Source organism: Myxine glutinosa, chromosome 2, assembly GCF_964187855.1.
Source record: "Myxine glutinosa chromosome 2, kmMyxGlut1.1, whole genome shotgun sequence".
Taxonomy (NCBI): Eukaryota; Metazoa; Chordata; class Myxini; order Myxiniformes; family Myxinidae; genus Myxine; species Myxine glutinosa.
The window spans coordinates 3945690-3967174 of record NC_136262.1 but is presented as its reverse complement, the minus strand read 5'-3'; the positions used below and the strand labels follow the sequence as shown (position 1 = coordinate 3967174).

General features: G+C 47.7%; 1 protein-coding gene across 1 annotated transcript in view; it reads right to left on the bottom strand.

Moving 5' to 3' along the window:
* LOC137422422 (phospholipid-transporting ATPase IC-like) overlaps nt 1-21485 on the bottom strand; it is a 312955-nt gene that overhangs the window by 250996 nt on the left and 40474 nt on the right. The window contains 2 exon segments of the mRNA XM_068109179.2: nt 1700-1772; nt 1855-1916. Coding sequence (XP_067965280.2) covers nt 1700-1772; nt 1855-1916 — 135 coding nt within the window.

Genomic DNA, 21485 nt, shown 5'->3' with positions numbered 1-21485 from the left:
TAAAGTTCATAACTTATCATCATGAAAATTTAACCCATAAAACAAAGGTCTGACTCACCAGGAAACTTCATAACTTATCATCATGGAATTTTAACATAAAACAAAGGTCTGACCCACAAATAAAGTTCATAACTTATCATCATGGAATTTTAACCCATAAAACAAAGGTCTGACCCACAAGGAAAGTTCATAACTTATCATCATGGAATTTTAGCATAAAACAAAGGTCTGACTCACAAGGAAACTTCATGACTTATCAACATGGAATTTTAACCCATAAAACAAAGGCCTGACTCACAAGGAAACTTCATAACTTATCATCATGGAATTTTAGCATAAAACAAAGGTCTGACCCACAAATAAAGTTCATAACTTATCATCATGAAAATTTAACCCATAAAACAAAGGTCTGACTCACCAGGAAACTTCATAACTTATCATCATGGAATTTTAACATAAAACAAAGGTCTGACCCACAAATAAAGTTCATAACTTATCATCATGGAATTTTAACCCATAAAACAAAGGTCTGACCCACAAGGAAAGTTCATAACTTATCATCACGGAATTTTAACCCATAAAACAAATGCCTGACCCACAAGGAAAGTTCATAACGTATCATCATGGAATTTTAACCTATAAAACAAAGGTCTGACCCACAAGGAAAGTTCATAACGTATCATCATGGAATTTTAACCCATAAAACAAAGGTCTGACCCATAAGGAAAGTTCATAACGTATCATCATGGAATTTTAACCTATAAAACAAAGGTCTGACCCACAAGGAAAGTTCATAACTTATCATCTTGGAATTTTAACCCATAAAACAAAGGTCTGACCCACAAGGAAAGTTCATAACTTATCATAATGGAATTTTAACCCATAAAATAAAGTTTTGACTCACAAGGAAAGTTCATAACTTATCATAATGTAAATTTAACCCTTAAAACAAAGGTCTGACTCACAAGGAAAGTTCATAACTTATCATCATGGAATTTTAACCCATAAAACAAAGGTCTGACCCACAAGGAAAGTTCATAACTTATCATGGAAATTTAACCCATAAAACAAAGGTCTGACCCACAAGGAAAGTTCATAACTTATCATCATGGAATTTTAACCCATAAAACAAAGGTCTGACCCACAAATAAAGTTCATAACTTATCATCATGGAATTTTAACCCGTAAAACAAAGGTCTGACTCACAAGGAAAGTTCATAACTTATCATGGAAATTTAACCCATAAAACAAAGTTCTGACCCACAAAGAAAGTTCGTAACTTATCATCATGGAATTGTAACCCTTAAAACAAAGGTCTGACTCACAAGGAAAGTTCATAACTTATCATGGAAATTTAACCCATAAAACAAAGTTCTGACCCACAAGGAAAGTTCATAACTTATCATAATGGAAATTTAACCCTTAAAACAAAGGCCTAAACCACAAGGAATGTTCATAACTTATCATGGAAATTTAACCCATAAAACAAGGGTCTGACCCACAAGGAAAGTTCATAACGTATCATCATGGAATTGTAACCCTTAAAACAAAGGCCTGACCCACAAGGAATGTTCATAACTTATCATGGAAATTTAACCCATAAAACAAAGGTCTGACCCACAAGGAAAGTTCATCACTTATCATGGAAATTTAACCCATAAAACAAAGGTCTGACCCACAAAGAAAGTTCATAACTTACTGGAACAAAGTCATCTTGGTTCACACGAATTATGTCTCCCGCTTCAATGTTCATCCATTTGTTTTGTTTAAACCTGTGAAATCATTAAATGATCATTAAAACCCATTTGAAATTGAACAAGGTTATCCGATTGATAAGGATAATACATTACAAACCTTCCACTGACCATCACTTCACATCTCCTGTTGTTTATCGATCGGTCACTCCGGTAGCGAAACTGAAACAAAATATTCACTTGTTATTTTTCAAAATGGAGATCTTGAACATCCTGGAAGATTACATCTTGGGCGATTCTTAATTTCCGGAAATATTTATATTTATAAAGGCATCCTTTCTCAATCATGGCGATAACCACAAGATCCAGCAGTTTCTGTTGTTTCATAAATGTTCTCTGTAAAATGTCCCAAGCACCAAAGCGAACATTTTGTCGGCCCGATCCACACTCGGGTATTTTGGATAAATCTCGTCCAACTTCTGGCAACCCTCGGATCATTCGGCCATTGGTGCAGAATGAAACCATCTCGGTTTGTATTACTACAACCACCGAGTTGTTCGGGTTAGGGTTAGGGTTAGGGTTAGGCAATCGAACACATCGAAAAAACTACAAACAATCGCATATTTGTAGAACTTTGAAAATTAATGGTCATTTGATTTAAATTGTAAACAATACGGACTTGGAAGTCGACTTCATGGTGTGACGTCACACATGCTCTTGAAGAAGAAGATTTCGACTTTTAATTTGCAAAATTACTGACTTTCTAAATCGCAAACCCTAAAAAAGATACGTCATATCTATTTTGTAGGGTATCAAGGGACATATTAGCATCGAGGTTGTCTGTAGAAAACAAAGCACTGCGTCCGGACATACAGATTGTGTTAAAAAAAAGACCCAGACAACTTTGATCCTTAATATCCACAAACCAATAGAACCATATATAGAACCACATATAGAACCACAAATAGAACATATAGAACCATATAGAACCATTAATATATAGAATATATAGAACCATTAATATCATATAGAACCACAAATGATACAATGTTCCTTTTTTTGACAAGTCCTGATCCGTTCTATGATCGAGCTCCTGCATGAGCCTCCACAATGTATTCAAAATGATTTTTTTGTCCTCAGTTAATCCAGAATAACCCCGCTTGGTGATGTAATGGTTAGAGTGTGTGTTCTGAGTTTGTCAGGTCAATGGTTTGAACACAGTCGAGTCACACCAAAGACTTTAAAATCGGTACGTGCTGCTTCTTTTGATCGACGCTCAGCATTCAAGATGGAGGATTGGTCACAGACAAACCACGCTGGGAAGCAATGGCAAACTACCAAGTATAACCTTTGTCAAGGGTTAATAACACTGTAAAGAGTACGGCACATCAAATGAAACCACAATTATCTGTCTATAATCTATATACTGTATATAAAAGAAAGTTTTTGTTTGTTTGTTTGTTTGTTTGTCTGCATGCGCTAATCTCCTGAATGGTGGAAGATAGGAGGAAACCTCTGCAACAAAAAATGTCGGACAGGCCCCGGGAACGTTATAGGCTAGGTGGCGAGGCCGGTCGAGGCCGCCTCGGCCGGGCTGGGCCCATTTCGCAATTAAAAGCTGAGCTGAATTATAGTAGTCAATCTTCTACAACCGCGTGTAAAAGCTGAATTATAGTAGTAAATTCATTCAAAAAGAACCAAAAATGTCGGGACGGGCCCAGGGAAGGTTATAGGCTAGGTGGCGACACCGATCGAGGCCGCTTCGGCCGGGCTGGGCCCATTTCACAATTAAAAGCTGAGCTGAATTATCGTAGTCAATCTTCTACGGCCGCGAGTAAAAGCTGAATTATAGTAGTAAATTCATTCAAAAAGAATCCGGGCAATGCTGGGTGCTTTCGTCTAGTACTCTAGTCTATATATTGTTACGGACACGACTTAGATGTTATGATGGGCCGAGCGGAATGGCCGCCGTGTTCGCACAAGTTACCCGATTATACTCGAACGTTGGCCGAGTCGCGCTACGCTAGATCAATGAAGGAAAGGACACAACGGCTAGGTTAAATGACACGACACCAGGGGTACAGTTCTCAAGGCCTCCGGAGGAGGTTATATTAGTTCGGAACGTTTAGATTACAGGGATGAGAGAGACAGCATAGAAAGATAGGCACTTAATTACGGTCTTAATAGTAACCCCGACAGACGACAGATAAACGGGACAAAACTGACTCACACGGGGATTGATGGCAAGGAAGGCAGGTAGTCGATGGCTCAAGGTGCACTCTTGGCTCAGGGGCAAAATCGACCCGGTCCGGTCCAAAGATGCGGGGAGGTCGCTCAGCGCTCGGAGGTCGCGACTTGTCTTTCCAAGCTGGGGGCGCATCTGACCTCACGTCCGGTAAGTGGCTGCGCATATCCGGCGGGGAGTGACACGCCCTCGGCTCGTTAGCTCCGCCCCTGACGAGGAGCTGACAGCCAGCCCCTTCGTGGTAACCCCGTGGAGCGCATGGGCAATGGCGGCTAACCAAGCCGGAGTGAGGACGCACACTCCCCGCGCCGCGCCGCGCCGCCCCCCTCTGTTGTTGTAGTTGTTGTTGTAGTTGTTGTTGTTGTTGTTGTTGTTGTTTCATGGGGAAGATGGGAGGAGGTATGGGGAGGTCCTAAACTCACTACTGGTGCCATACAATCACATTCTGGTGCAACGAAGAGTCAGAATTAATGGAAACGAGTCCTTAACTGACATAGACTAAGAATAACTAGCAAGATGTCCGAAAGTTGTCTACGTGAGATGCGGTGGACCTGGGCACGACATTTAATGGGGGAAGAAGGGGAAGGTCGGTTCTACAGAGTGTTGTTTACAGACAATGGGACTAGGGAATGGGGGATTGGGGATAGTTGGGGAGTGTTGGGGAAATAGGGGAATATTTACAAGCGGATATGGATGGAGGCCAAATCCCATATCCGCAACATTGCACCCTTCTCTACCCTCGGGGCGTCCCGACCCGATAAATTTTTACCTATTTTAGTGTGGCACTCAGATGTAGTTCCCTCTACTATTAACTCTACCCTGAGTGCGACAGTTTTACAGATATTCACAAATGAGTAAATATGTCCCCCTGCGACGTTGCACCCTTCTCCTCACAGAAACACACCCACAGGATAACCGAATCGCGGAAAGAATTCGCAAACTAAACATACAGCCGGTAGGGAGCATTATTTACACAAGACTACGCTGCTATTTACACTACGATCCAGGACCTGTTTTTGGAGGAACACATGCAGATGTTATGCATAGAGAGAGCACGCATGCCAGCATCGATACACCAACCCACAAGTGCTCTGTGGCCTTACGGCCTTTAATAATGTGCAGAGCACCCCATCCAAGCACCAAAAGCACCACCCCATAACACAGTCAGCACCATCCGGTGCAGTCACCATTGTTCATTAAAATAAAAACAACAACCCCTAACCCTGCAGGTGTCTCTTGCTCTTCGTGTGGTGCACTTGGCCTTCTTACTTCTTTCAAAAATAAAGAAAGGCACCAACCGCGTCCATTTCTTTATTGTGGCCATCAGGGGGCCAACTATAAGTGGTTCACCTGTTTGGCATAGGTGCCACGTTGACCCAAAGGTCCATCAATGGGTGGTGCTTGGCCGCAACAGAACTGCGGTCCATGGTGGGCGGCCACAAACATTGCGGTCCATATGGTGTATCGATCCAGGCAGCAAGCAGCGAAAGTGCAGGCCCACAACTGCGGAGCCAGCACCTCTCTCTCCTTTCTCTCTGCCCCAAAACCAGATCCTCGGAGGTGGGAGACAAAAGAAAAGACAAGTGAGTAAGGTGGTAAGGGCGCAAAAGTGCACGCAATGTAAGGTAATGCACACTGGGGGCACATGGGAACCAGGTGAGACAGGTACGTTCCTACCGTACGCCCCCCCCCCCCCCACCAGGTAACCTACATGGCCCCTCCCTTACCCCTTACTGTATCCACAAAACACAACACTACCCATAAACATCTACTTTACAAATCAACAAACGTCCCTACTGTCTTCCCCGTTCCTCCCATAAACCAAATTCGTCTTCTCTCCCTCCTAACCAATCAAATTTGCCATTTTCAACTCAACATCATAATTTTCCATCTCCAACTCAACATCAAAATTTGCCATTACCAATTCATCATCAGTCCCTCCTAGGGAGGGAGAGATGGAATCACCCCAATGTCTCATCCACGTCGTGATGCGTCTCACAAATCCTCACAGCAATTCTCATTTCCTGCAACAGAACAAAGAAAACACAGGTGTGGAGTCATCATCATCACCACAGGTAAGTGGCTGCGTATGGTGCGACAGGTTCATCAATCCTAACTATTTCCTAAATGACTTTAACAACTTTACACTACCCGGGGTCTTTCCCTGCCAATCCATTGGCCAACTTACACTATGGGTTCTAAAAACCAATTCCCATTGACCAACTGTGGTGCTTTTCAATTTGGGGTCTCACTCCCCCGATTCATCTCCCGGTGCCCTCGCACAATTTCTGGGCTGTGGCGTGTACCTCTCCCAGCGGGTCTACCCACCTGCACACCTCCACCACTGCAGTTGCCTCCGAGCTTACCTGCTCCTTACCCTAACCTAACTACCTGGGGAAGGCCCTCTGGCGCTCTCCCCACTCGGTGCCCTCTCTGGCACTGGGCTACCCGATCCATACCCGGGATCCTCAGGCACCCACTGACACTAACGGCTCCCAGAGCCCACCTGCGGCCTCACCTGGCCGACATCCTCACAGTGGTGGAGTGCCCAACCAACTACACACACTAACAGGCTACACGCCCAGCCATTTCCACAACACTAATGCACCCATCCACAATACCATTCTGCAACCGCACCACAAATGCCAATATCCAACCACAATTTACCTATGCCCTCTACCTAACACTTACACTACCCGCCCCGGGTACTCGTGAAAGGGGTCCACTCTTCCCCCATCCACACCTTCGCACCATGCACACCACTCCGTACCACTTACTCCAACTCTCTCCACACCACTCATTCTCTGCTCCATGTATTCCACACACCTGTGCTCTCACACCTGGTGCCACCTGCACCCTTCTCTCCCCAAGCGCATTCGCGCTGATCCACACACTCACTACTCATACACTGCTCCACACACCTGTCCAGTTGCACACCTGTGCAATCACACCTGTTCAATCCTCACACAGCATCATCTCATCTAACTACTCCCCTCTGAAACTTGCGCTTCCCAGTCGTCCCTTTAAACTATTGCGCTCCCTCGTCATTATAATCCACACTAATCTACCTGCGTCCCCACTACAGGTATCAGTCACTAACTAATCTTAACGTCACCTAATGTCATCTTCGCTAGATCCCTAACAATATAACCTAACCCACCCGGGCTAGTTTTCACTGCCATACACCCCATAAACCTAGTGCTCCTTTGTCCCACTATGGGAAGGGCGGCAGGGATGCCAGCCTTACCCACCGGGCCCATCGCTCACTACCAATTTTGCACATCAAATTTCAACAAATTAAAAATTTTGCCAATCACTACCCATCATCTGCCAATCACTACTGCCAATCCCTTGCCAATCATCAAATTTTGTTTTTCTCTAATTTTGGGTCCAAAACACTAACCTCATCACCCAGTCTACTCACTAATGCCTCTCGGTGCGCCAATTCCTGTCCAAAGCCCGGCTTCGTAAAGCCAAGCCATGAATGCGGGTTGTTCTGTGCCAGCGGCTGGATGCGTCCGGCACTCGGTGCAGGGACGGGGGCTTACCCGGGCCGAGATCCCACGCACCATCTCGGCGTGGAGCCATCCAATGTCCCGATCTCGACCTGCCGGACTGCCTCAACAAAAAGTGGTCGCCATGACGACCCTTTCTATCGGGCTGCCCGCTCCGCCTAGTGGAGCACGGACGCGGCCGTTCAAAGCGAGGCCTAGCACGCACCGAGGGCCCGATTCGGCTAAAAGTCGCTCTAACCTCTAAACCGGTTACCGTCGATGCTTCACCTGGACGCTTACACCCCGCAGCCCGTTCCTTGCTCACACATCCAGCCGTTTCCATGCTCCTCGTACCTTTCCTTACACACCCAGGTACACCCATTCCACTCACAGCCTTGGTCACACACCTGACCACCGAACACTTTGGCACACATTCGTTGGTCGCACACCTCACCAACACACCTCTTCGCGCCCCCTCCTCGGTCACCTCCTCTGTGACAATCACAGGTGTGCTCTCAGTCGCACACCCAACCACGTGCCTCACCACCAACTCCAGCGTGCATTCCCACTCACGCTCTACCATTCCAGGTGTGCATCCTTCCATCCCAGGTGTACATCCTCGTTCACCTGTCACAACCAACTCACTCTCCTTGTCACTCTCACTACTCTCACCTCCATTCTTGACAACGCACTCACCCTTACTCCCGACAGCGCACTCTTTCCTCAGGCACCTGTCCGTTACACACCTTTCTCGCGCACACTCTTGCGCACACTCTCCCGTCACACCCTCTGTAACACTCACCACAGGCATGCATTCTTCCTTGCCTTTGACAGCGCACTCTTTCCCCATGCACCTGTCCGTCACACACCTTTCTCGCGCACACTCTCCCGTCACACCCTCTGTAACACTCACCACACCGCGCTTCCATGTGCTCCCTCGCACACGCGCTACGACCGACTCACTCTCGCCAGCACCCTCACTCCTTGGCACGCACTTTTTCCTCACACACCCCAGAGTCGGACTTTCTCGCACACCTCCTTTTCCGCACACCAGACCTGTCGCACACTTCACCAACGGCCTCTCACGAACACCCGGGGCCATCTCGACCCCCAAGCTTCTTAAATCACCTGGCGCATCATACGCACGACCATATTGGTCACCACTTACACCGGGTCCTCTTCCTCTTCGCTTCTCCTCCATCACCTGCGAATCCCTCATCCGGTTAATGAGCACATCATCACGATCCAAACACAGACTTTGGACCAATTCTTTTATCTCCTCTTTTATCTCTTTCTTATCCCCTCTCCGTCGCTTCTTAATTTCGCTCACCCCTTCTTCCACTTCTTCTAATTTCTGCTTCACCTCTTTTATTCCCCGGTACGTCTCCTCAAGCTCGTCCTCCAAGGCTACCTTGACCGTTTCCATGTGCGTCCTCACCTGCCGGTCCTTCGTCTCCATTACCTCTATCACCTCGTCCAGCCTCGTTGTCAGTCCCTCACGTACCATCTGACATTCCCTCTTCGTCGCTACCAAGTCATCTTTTAGTTCTTTCTGTGTCGCTTTTAAACCTCCTAATACCGCAGTGTTCCTTTGAACCTGCTCCACTAACTCCGTCTGTCCCACCGTCAGCTGCTCCACCTCCTGCGTCAGGTCCTCTATGCCCCCTTGTAACTTTACAGTCCCCTTTCTCACCTCCTTCTCCATGTGCTCCTTACAGTGCCTCACCTCCTCGCGCACTCCTCCGACCTCCTCACTCACTCCTCTTCTGATCTCCTCTCCCATCACTTGCATCTCCTGCCCAGATGCCACCCTCATCTGCTCCATTTCCTCCCTGTGAGCATCCAGTTTAGTTTCTACCCCCATTCTGACCCCCTCTATCTGCTGCCCCATTTGTTTAACTTCCCTTTCCGCTTGGTCCCTCATGTCCCTCAATTTGCCTTCCATCCTGTTTTCTAACCCCTCTAACCCCTTTTGCATCCCTTCCATTTGATTCTCTTGAGCGGCCATTCTGTTTTCTACCCCCATTAACCCATTTTTCACCTCTTTTATCCCGTTGTCTAACCCCTCAAATTTGTCGTCTAACTTCCCAAATTTCTTGTCTAATCCCTTAAAATTATTGTCTAACCCCTCACCGGTACCCCTCGCTTCGTCCCTCATTGCCCCCATTTGGTTTCCCATTACCCCCATTTGGCCCTCCAATCGCTCACTATCAGCCCTCATTCCCACAATTTGGTTTCCCAACCGCTCACCCAATCGCTCAATTTGGCTCCCCATACTCATCTGTACAGCTGCCTGTAGCTGCGCAATGAGGGCCTGCATGTCAATCGGCTGCATGTTACAGCCCGCTGATACAGCGGGCTCGGCTACCGCGCGCTCTTGCGAGGCGCCATTTTGCGCGCCCGCAACGTCGGGCGCAACGACGCTATTTTGTGCGTCTGCTACCCTCACTGCTTCGCTCTCCTCATGTCCCTCAATTTGGTCCTGGATCGACCCTGCCTCACTCTCCTCTACCGGACCCCAGCCGACTTGGTCTGCCATAGCGCGACTTTCAAAATTCGGGTTTTTATATTTTGTAAAACACAATCAAATTTCGCCGTTATAATTTCGAGCGCGTAAAACGCGCTCCGGATCGAATCTCACTCCTCGACACCAATTGTTACCCTAATGGTACAATTGGTCTTCCAAAATTTGGGCTAAATGAATTTAGTCCCAGGTCCGAATCCGACACTCCTGACACCAATTGTTACGGACACGACTTAGATGTTATGATGGGCCGAGCGGAATGGCCGCCGTGTTCGCACAAGTTACCCGATTATACTCGAACGTTGGCCGAGTCGCGCTACGCTAGATCAATGAAGGAAAGGACACAACGGCTAGGTTAAATGACACGACACCAGGGGTACAGTTCTCAAGGCCTCCGGAGGAGGTTATATTAGTTCGGAACGTTTAGATTACAGGGATGAGAGAGACAGCATAGAAAGATAGGCACTTAATTACGGTCTTAATAGTAACCCCGACAGACGACAGATAAACGGGACAAAACTGACTCACACGGGGATTGATGGCAAGGAAGGCAGGTAGTCGATGGCTCAAGGTGCACTCTTGGCTCAGGGGCAAAATCGACCCGGTCCGGTCCAAAGATGCGGGGAGGTCGCTCAGCGCTCGGAGGTCGCGACTTGTCTTTCCAAGCTGGGGGCGCATCTGACCTCACGTCCGGTAAGTGGCTGCGCATATCCGGCGGGGAGTGACACGCCCTCGGCTCGTTAGCTCCGCCCCAGATGGAATTGGCCCGCCGCTTCTCACTGGCTGCGGGGGGTTACCGGGCTCCGCCCCTGGCGAGGAGCTGACAGCCAGCCCCTTCGTGGTAACCCCGTGGAGCGCATGGGCAATGGCGGCTAACCAAGCCGGAGTGAGGACGCACACTCCCCGCGCCGCGCCGCGCCGCCCCCCTCTGTTGTTGTAGTTGTTGTTGTAGTTGTTGTTGTAGTTGTTGTTGTTGTTGTTGTTTCATGGGGAAGATGGGAGGAGGTATGGGGAGGTCCTAAACTCACTACTGGTGCCATACAATCACATTCTGGTGCAACGAAGAGTCAGAATTAATGGAAACGAGTCCTTAACTGACATAGACTAAGAATAACTAGCAAGATGTCCGAAAGTTGTCTACGTGAGATGCGGTGGACCTGGGCACGACATTTAATGGGGGAAGAAGGGGAAGGTCGGTTCTACAGAGTGTTGTTTACAGACAATGGGACTAGGGAATGGGGGATTGGGGATAGTTGGGGAGTGTTGGGGAAATAGGGGAATATTTACAAGCGGATATGGATGGAGGCCAAATCCCATATCCGCAACAATATATATATATGAAAGAAAGTTTTTGTTTGTTTGTTTGTGTGCACGTGCTAATCTCCTGAACGGTGAAAGATAGGAGGAAACCTCTGGAACAAAAAATGTCGGTACGGCCCCGGGAAGGTTATAGGCTAGGTGGCGAGGCCGGTCGAGGTCGCCTCGGCCGGGCTGGGCCCATTTCGCAATAAATCTTCTTCTTCTTTCAAAATTCTCTTCAAGTACAACTTATGCACTTAATCGGAATATCTGACTGATTGCAACACATGCTTTCAAAATTCTCTCTCGCGGGGCCTGACAGAAGAAAGAACAAGGAATCATTGAGCACTAACTGATACTGGGCTCACGTCAGACCGATGTACAGAAGATTAAATTCATTCAAAAAGAACGCAGACAATGCCAGGTGCATTCAGCTCGTCCACAATAATTGGAATAGTGTGGTGACCTTGTGGTAAGGACACTACCAAGTGGCATCAAAGAGATTGTGGCTTCAAACTAGGCTTGGGCGATTCCTAAAATTTGAGAATTGATTCAGCGCCAGTATTGGTTGTTGTTGGTTTAGTACATAGGACATGACGTCGTCTGGCGCCGTCCCGCGCCTGCCTTTTTGTCGCATTGATGATCTTCTTCCTCTTCGCTCTTTGATTTCCTTGAGCTTGATGTGTTTTGCGTGAGCTCCCAATAAAGCCCAGGGAAGGTTGGAGGCGAGGTGGCGAGGCCGGTCGAGGCCGCTTCGGCCGGGCTGGGCCCATTTCGCAATTAAAAGCTGAGCTGAATGATCTATTCACAGAAACGGCGTGCTGTGTGTGATCCGATGGAGTGAGAACACGATAAGGTCTACCTCAGCTAATTGTCGTGGTGGCAGCGTTTTCGACAATACGTTCCAGCCTTTCAGCCGACGAAACGTGCTGCAGCCGAAGGCCTCGTGCTTCCTCTTCTTCACATTGTGTGACGGACCACCCCGGGCTCTTAGGACCTGAGTAACACAGCCGTCGACACGGTTTCTGTGAGTAACGTTTGTATCTATACTTACGACGATGGCAAACTCACATCGGGCTCCCAAACAATGGTGCCTCACTAAATCAGAGACGATTAATTATTTTGAAAACTGGACACAAAATCTCCATTACACGTTATCGCTAGACCCGAGTTTCGCCCCGTTTCTTGTGACTGGCTCAAAATGGCTCAATAAAACGAGGGCAACACCTCTCCGGGGCTTCACCGACGATGGTGAAGATGTTATTCAAGGCAATCGCCGCACAGTTCAGCTAAAAGTGAATGCGTTGGAGATGATTCTTGGTCAAATAGCCAATTATTGCCCAGTCATTGCACGCAATACGATCGTCTGTGATTCTATGTACTTAGATCATATATGGCAAGTCATCCGCCTGCATTTAGGTTTTCAGTCGACACATTTCCTAGATTTGTCTGATATCCGTTTAGAACCAGAAGAACGCCCAGAAAACCTGTACCAGCGTTCGGCAGCTTTTATCGACGACAATCTGTTCCGCCATGACGGAGGCATCTCGCACCATGGTGAAGTTCCTGCAGATGACGAGGAGCTAACTCCATCCCTCGGAAATGTCGTCGTCCTCAGCTGGCTTCAACTAATCCACTCGACGCTACCGAAAATAGTCAAACAACATTATGGCACTGAACTACGTTCTCGTACATTGGCTTCCATTAAACCGGAAATCTCACTGGCCCCACAGTCCTTGTTAGGTGAAATCCAGTCCGGTGCAGATACAACAGTCATGCGGGCCCGTCTTTCTAAAAGTCAAAAGAGACCTGTCTTTCCACCTAAAACATCGACTCCTAAATCAAGATACTGTAGCGGCTACCGCTGGGTTTTCACAATCGCCTTGCACCTATCAAGGACGCGGAGCGATCACCATGCCGGGCTCGTCCAGGACGCCCGGGCAGGCCCGCGCTCAACTTGCCAGGCCGCAGCCAGGACGCTGGGCCACGCCCCCTCTCGCCTTTCCTGGGCAAACGCTCCGGGATAATATGTATATATATTGCTGCCCGATAAACGGGCTTTTCAGAGTGCCTGAGTGTTTGGTTTGATTAAAGCAACTCGGATGAATTCCAGCTTCTTGTCGCGTCCATTCTTCCGATCGACGTGGGAGCCCCAGCTCCTTCAATACAAACCTTCTCAGTGCTCCCAAAGATCGTGCCCATTATGTCACCAAGCGGGGCGTGCAGACTGCCATTTTCTCAGCGAGTGTAGCTACCTCCCTGAACAAGATCATAAATATATGGCCAAGGCGAGGCAGATATCCAACATCCTGGACCCCTCTGATGATGAGGAGGAAGTGGCAGACCCCGCCATCGACTCTCCAGATGACTCTGGCAAGTCCTTCACCCCTGCGTGTAGAATTCAAGTACACCAGTCACCTTACTTGGACACATTTTACCATCACCACACTATCCGTGCCATTATTGACAGTGGAGCCACTGGAAACATTATGAGCCTACCGAGTGCCAAACGTCTCGGTCTACCCATGAGAAAGAGTTCTCAGTCAGGTCACCAGGCTGATGGCTCCTCCCTACTCACAGTGCTTGGTGAAGTCAGTTTTATCATGACCCGTGACGACCGACAGTTTACCTTCAAAGGCCTTGTTGTTGAAAACCTGGACGTTGATGTCCTGGCAGGAACACCTTTCATGAAGCTGAATGACATTTCTGTTCGCCTGGCTAAACGCCACATCACCCTCAATGATGTGTCCATATACCGATACGGTTCATCTGATTTCTCTCCCATTCACCATGCAGTCCGTCGTATCCATTTGTTACGTGCCCCTCCACGAAGTACAACTGTATGGCCCGGCGAGCTGTATGTACTGTATGGCGGTACTGTATGTATGGCGGTACTGTATGGTACATCGAGCTAAACATCCCTGACAATTTGTTTGATTCTACATACGCCCTTGAACCTCACAGTGACTATCGGGCTCATCGTCCTTCAACCGAAATATGGCCTTCCCCAAGTCTTGTATCGAGTGTATCTGGCAAGATCCGCATTGCCAACTTGACTGGTGATCCTCAAATTGTTCGATGACATGAACACTTTTGTAAAATCCACGCCATCTTCATGCCTTCAAGCCTCACCGGTGAGACTTGTACCCCCCCCCCTCCCACCCACGAAGATTCAACCCAAACCCCAAAAAACTGCCCCAAGCCTTTACTCTGCCAGTGTCACACTCGACCCAGACAATTCCCTTCCCCTTGACATTAGACGTAAATTTCAGACCCTTCTCCAAGAGTATGACGATGTCTTTGACCCCAGGCCCAAAGGGTACAATGGTGCGTCTGGTCCATTCCAATCGATAGTTAACATGGGTCCTGTCCCTCCCCCTCAACGTAAGGGTCGCCTACCTTTATATTCTCACAGCAACCTTGCAGAACTACAACGCAAGTTTGATGAACTAGAATATATGGGTGTCTTTGCCAAACCAGAAGATGCAGGAGTAAATGTTGAGTACCTAAACCCGTCTTTCTTGGTGAAAAAGTCCAGTGGCGGGTTCCGACTGGTCACGGCATTTGCCGACGTTGGCTGATTATAGCAAACCCCAGCCTTCCTTGATGCCCAACGTGGATTCCACTCTTCGACAAATCGGGAGATGGAAGCACATTATCGCTACTGACTTGACTAATGCCTTTTATCAAATCCCACTATCTAAACCTAAAGAGTCAATGAAGTACTGTGATTTTGCGACTCCATTTCGTGGTGTTAGAGTCTACGCCCGATCCGCCATGGGTATGCCTGGCTCTGAAATGGCACGAGAAGAACTAATTTGTCGTGTCCTTGGAGACCTAGTGGAGGAGGGTGTTGTGGCCAAACTCGCCGATGATCTCTATTGCGGTGGAGCAAGCGTAGATGAACTGTTCGTCAACTGGAAACGACTGCTTGAGGCACTTCAAGCCAACTGCTTCAATCTGTCAGCATCAAAGACTGTCATTGGCCCATTTTCCATCACTATCCTCGGGTGAGTGTGGCATCAAGGCCCTATAACAGCCAGCCCCCATCGCATCTCCACATTATCCATGTGTGCCCCCACCCTCCCCCCCCCCCCCCGAAAAGGTCTCCCACCTTCGATCCTTTACTAGCGCTTGCAAAGTCCTAGCTCACATTATCTCTGGCTGTTCGAGCCGTCTTTCCATTAGACGATGCTGTGGCTGGCTGCCTATCCCAAGAGAAAATCGTTTGGACCTCCGACCTGTTTGAAGCATTACACTCTGCCCAAAAATCCCTTTCTTCAAACAGAACCATTATCCTTCCACGCCCTGAAGACCAATTGTGGATTATCACTGATGGATCAGTGAAGAAAAATGGCATAGGAGCTATGATGTATGTCACGCGCAATGGGACCCAACGACTTGTGGGTTTTTTTAATGCCAAGTTGCGAGGACACCAGGTCACCTGGCTTCCCTCCGAAATTGATGCACTCTCAATCACTGTGGCTACAAAACACTTTGGACCATTCATCATTCAATCCAATCATAAAACTTGCATACTGACCGATAGTAAGCCATGTGTACAAGCCTTTGAAAAGCTATGCCGAGGAGAGTTTTTGGCTAGTCCCCGCGTTTCAACGTTTCTGTCGACGGTCAGCCGGTTACAGGCTTCAATCCGTCATCTCGCGGGCTCTGCTAATGTACCCTCAGATTTCTCCAGCCGGAATGCCCTCGGAATGTAAATGAGCCGAAAAATAAAATTTGTACCTCTCACCTGGAAGTTTCCGAGTGCGAAACCTCCAGTGAAAGTATTACCATTTCCGAGCTGGGAAATGTTTTTCCGCTTGTCCCCCCTTTAAATACCGAGCAGACTATGGATTCAATAAACGTTCCCACTGTACAAACGGGGCTGGTAAATCTGAGTTTGCTGGGATCTCAAACCCAAGCTCCAACCCCAGATACAAAAAATATCCACCAAAGTGTTAACGAGTGCGCTCGGGAACACCTTGGGAAACTTGTGAAGGTGCCTCCAGACAAGACCGCGGGGGCAGCGGGTAATACCCCAGAACCTGACGACATGTTATCTGACGTGTCTGAGTCCGAGGATGACATTGAGGCAACCGAGCTGTCACAAGCGATGACAGGTCACTCACAGGTACCCCCTCAACTCATTTTTTACCTTCCTTAACGAAACGTTTCGTCACCGTAACATCGTAATTAAAGACTATTTCCCTGACTTGGCTGCATTCATTTGCACCGCAAAGTCAATAATCAAAGCACATGAGGATTTTGACCTGACGAAATCTCAATTCCACAGGTTAAGAAAGTTTGTTACCCGAGCAGGTGCGGAGTGTTCCCAAGCACAGGGCGATTTCATTAACACGGAATGAAAAACATTTCCTTTGCGACCTTAAACATGAATGGTGGGGGTGCAAGTCACCTCCGTCAGGCCCAAGTCAAAAACTTGTTTGACCGTAAAAAGGCAAATGTTCTTTTACTACAAGAGACCCACATCACACCTAACGTGGAACATGACTGGTGCCAAACTTTCAAAGGGCAATGCTATTTTAGCAATCTGTCAGCCTCATCTGCTGGGGTTGGGTTTTTTCTAAAGCCAGGTCTAGCTTTTGAGTCTTGTCATTTTCAGGAAGTCATAAAAGGCCGGCTTATTTCCCTTCAGCTTGCACATCAAAACTTCCGCTGTACCATTTTCAATGTGTACGCACCTAGTGAGAGCAGGGACCGAAAGGCCTTCTTCACCTCCATGGTAAACCACCTGAAATCAGTTGATCTCGACCAATGTGTGTGCATTGGTGGTGACTTTAATTGCACCTTTGACCCTTCGAAGGATAGAAACTCTGCAGAACCCCACCCTGAGTCCCATGCGGACCTATCCCGTTTCTTTAAGACGGCCGGTCTACTGGATGTTTGGCGATTGCATCACCCCAACATAGTCCAGTATACCTGGTGTCGATGTGCCAATGGCCGGGTGTCTTCGGCAAGACTCGACCGCTGGTACATTAATGTACCCTTTAGGAACGTCGCGGCCTCTTCAGGTTGTTTTCCGTCATTGTTTTCAGACCACCATATGGTAACCTTAGATCTTTCTTTTCCTCGACCCACATGCAGAAATAGTTACTGGAAGTTTAACGTTAAACTTTTAGAAGATAGTTTATTTACAGACTCCTTTCGTGATTTCTGGGCTGAAATGAGTACTAAAAAAATCTTCTTTCTCCTCAATTAGTCTTTGGTGGGACAACCTAAAGGCCCAAATTCGAGTATTTTGTCAACAATTTAATTCGCACTGCACCAATGTAAAACATATCACGATGGCTTGCTTGGAAGCAGATATCTTAAGGTTTGAGGGCAAGTTGGCCAATAAGAGCAATGCGGTGAACTATCGGTTGCTACTCGAGGAGAAGGCCCAATTAAGGGATTTGATCCATGAAAAAGCAGCGGGCACACTGGTTAGGCTAAGAATACAGAATATAAAGGTTTCAGATACCCCAACTTAGGCTTTCTTTCACCTAGAAACTGTAGAGAAACCAGCACGACTTATGTCATCGGTTTTGGACCCAGGGGGGAACATCCTAACAAATCCAAGTGATATAAGATTAAATGTAATCGATTTCTTTTCTGAACTTTTCATGGCCAAAACAGTTTCTCACGAAATGATGAATGTTTTGACCTCTCATCTTCCTTCTGTGGCTGAGGCCCAACGTCTGGAACTGGATGCTCCAATTACCCTTCCAGAGCTAACCGGTGCACTTGCTGAGATGGAGTCGGGAAAGGCCCCTGGCATCGATGGCCTACCCGCCAAATTTATTTCGGCATTCTGGGACATTTTGGGCCCAGAGCTGCTCAATGTTCTGGATGCATCTCTTTTATCCAGATAATTACCGCTCAGTTTTAGAAGAGCAGTACTCTGCCTGCTACCCAAGACTGGCGATCTCCGACACCTGCCAAACTGGTGTCCGATCTCTTTGTTGTGCATGGATTACAAACTGTTTTCCAAGGTCCTTGCGAACCGGTTGAAGACAGTTATTGGGGACCTGGTGTCACCTGATCAAAGTTGCGGCATCCCTGGCAGATCCATCTACGACAACATATTCCTAGTCAGAGATTTGTTAACTGGTAAATGTGTCAAAGAGGATTTTGGATTGGTGTTTCTTGACCTTGCAAAGGCCTTTGATAGCATTGATCATGAGTTTTTGTGTCATGTGTTACAAGCTTGCGGGCTCGGTGCTAATTTTAGAGCCTACATAGCTTTGTTATATGCAAACATCTCCAGCTTGATCAAAGTTAACAACGAATTTTGCCCACCCATAAAGGTTCAGAGAGGGGTAAGGCAAGGTTGTCCACTTTCAGGTCTATTATTTGCCCTCGCCTTGGAGCCTCTCTTAATCGCCCTCAGAAAGGATATCCCTGGACTTGTCCTTTCTCCAAGACACCCACCTTTGACCCTGTCAGCTTATGTCGACGACCTATGTGTCATTATAAAAAGAAAATGCGACAGTGACGCCATGGCAAAGTGTTTGTCGGACTTCAACCTTGCCTCATCATTAAGGTGTAATTGGGGGAAAAGCAAGGCTCTGTGGTTCCCCTTTCCAAAAAATGACTTACCTGTGCCACCGTTATTACCACCACCTCCCCTTCCTGCAGAGCTAGTGTGGGCAAACGATGGCATCAAGTATTTGGGCGTCTTCCTCGGTCCTCCTCAGTATGCCCAGAACAATTGGGACAGGATCATTGACCAGGTAGATGGGCGTTTGAGCCGATGGAAAAGAGCTCTACCCCACCTTTCCTATAAGGGTCGCGTGCTCGTTGTCAACAACTTCGTCACTACCCTTTTGTGGCACCGGTTCATCTGCCTGCAACCACCGGAGGTTTTGCTCCAAGCTATCCAGAGGAAACCGGTGGATTTTTTTTTTGGGGAGGCTACCACTGGCTTCGACCCAGCGCCATATGTTGTCCCTCGGCCGAGGGTGGTCATGGCCTAGTCGACGTGAAATGCCACCTGTTGGCCTTCTGGCTCCGCTCCATTCAACGCTTGCTTTATGCAGAACACCTACCAGGAAAGCCCTTGGCCTGCTCCATTCTTCAACGAGCTGGGAGGCTCGGATACGGACAGGAACTTTTCCTGACCAACCTTCAACACGTCGATACATCTCTGCTTCCAGTCTTTTATGAGAGCCTCTTGAATGCCTGGCAGGGCGTTTCGATAAGTCGCCAAACAGACTTGTATGGCACTAACATGTATGCACACGAGCCTTTATTTTTCAACCCACTTTTCCCCGATATCCCGAGGAGTCGCGACTTCTGCCAGCATTTTATAGTGGCCAACATCCTGAAAGTGTGTCATCTCCGGCACGACTCTGGACAGGGACGCCTGCGAACGAGCTGGCGGACCTAACAGGTGTTCGGTCCAGGAGGCAAATCGGGAACATATTAAGAGCGGTGATCCGAAGGGCCACCAGCTAGGCCTACATTGGACGCAGGACGCAGAGGTTGAGCCCACAGTTCCAAAATTAGTTGTGGCTTTTACCCCAAACGAGCTGCCCCCCATGAGCGCAGGGTCACCCCCCCCCCTTCCATGCTATGAGCAGCAAGAGTATTTATAGGTCTTGTGTGAAACTTCTTCTTGGGGACCCACCTCTAGCTGGGGTTACCCGGTGGAAAGGACTCTTGCCTCCCGGTCCCCCCTCTGAGCCTTTATGGGATACAATGTATGCTGGACTTATTTCTAAAAGAACAGGTGCCCTTCAGTGGCATTTGGCCCACTGGATTGTTCCTTCCAATGCTGTCATTCGTCCCCCCCCCCCCCCCCATTTCCAGCTGTTGTCCCTTTTGTCCGGTGAGGGAAGATTTGTTTCATGCTTTCATTAATTGTGAAAGACTTTCTCCTTTGTTTCATTGGTTAAATTTTATTTCCCATAGATTGCGGGTTACCTTTTCTTTGAAAGCTTACGTCTTTGGCTTTCCTCCCAAAAAGGGAAGCACATCTATTGCATTCGGGTTCCTAACCGCTACCGCTAAACTGGCCGTGAAGCTGGGCGGCAGACCCATGCAGGAATGCAGTATTATGGTGTTTTTTAGTTCGTTGGTGTCAGCAAGGCTCAAGCTTGAATTTGGCTGTGCCCAAACTGCAAACGACCTTGCAAATTTTGTTGTGACCTGGTGTGTTGGAGGGATTTGTGAGGTCCAAGATAACAAATTGTTAGTTTCTGTATAATACAGTGTGGGTGTTTCTTATACACTGTTCCATGTTTCTCCTTGCCGGCTTTTTTCTCCCCCTGGTCTTGACCTACTCTTTCTTTCTTCCGTCTCTCCTCAGGGTTGCAGATGCGATTGTAAATTTGTACATATAAAATTATGCCTAGTTTAGAAATTATGCCTCGATTTTCTCCTCGTGTTTTTTTTGGTATTTGCACCTTTTCTGTTGCTTGGTTTGCAGTGCACTGATTGTTTTTTCCTTCCGGGATTTCTATGATTTTACACTTTTATAATAAAAAGAGTTTAAAAGTCATCTCTTTCTCTTTCTCTTTCTCTTTCTCTCTCTTTCTCCTCCCACTTTGCACAGCTGCCGCTCGCCGGTACGTGCTGTGTCTCGTGTTGCTTTTTCCTTTCTTCCTACCTTTTGGTCCTTTCTGCTGTCCGAGTGTCGGTGTCCCTTTCTATCGTCTTGTCTACTGAGCGAGAGAGGGAGAGACAGCGCGGTTAAAGTTATCCGCTTTAGGTGGTTAACGGGATTTATTTATTTATTTCCCAGTTATTGTTGTTGTTGTTTATTTTCATTTATTTCGGCTTTATAAACCTTTGTACCATTTATTGGTTATTTTTTTCGTTTAGTTACTTCAAATGGCTAGCAAGAATAGTCGAAGTAATGCCGGTCGTGACGCCGATGAGGGGTTAACAGATGAACACGGCATGTGTTTTGTCCCACCGGAAGATGTCTCGCTGGAGGAGACGCTCCTCGCAATCGGAGGATTGATCGGTTGTGAGAACATACGGGCAGCGTCCCGAATGCACCACAAGGTGGTTGTTTTCGTTTCACGTGTCCGTTTCGCGCGCATCGTCGTGCAGAACGGACTCACCTTGGGCAATGACCAGTTTGTTCCGGTTTCGCCATGGAACACTCCGGCCTCGAAGGTAATACTATCAAACGTTCTACCGACGCTGTCTAATGAGGAGATTCTTCAGAAGCTCGGTCAGTACGGTACTGTGGTGTCGAGAATTATCCAAGCCTCCAT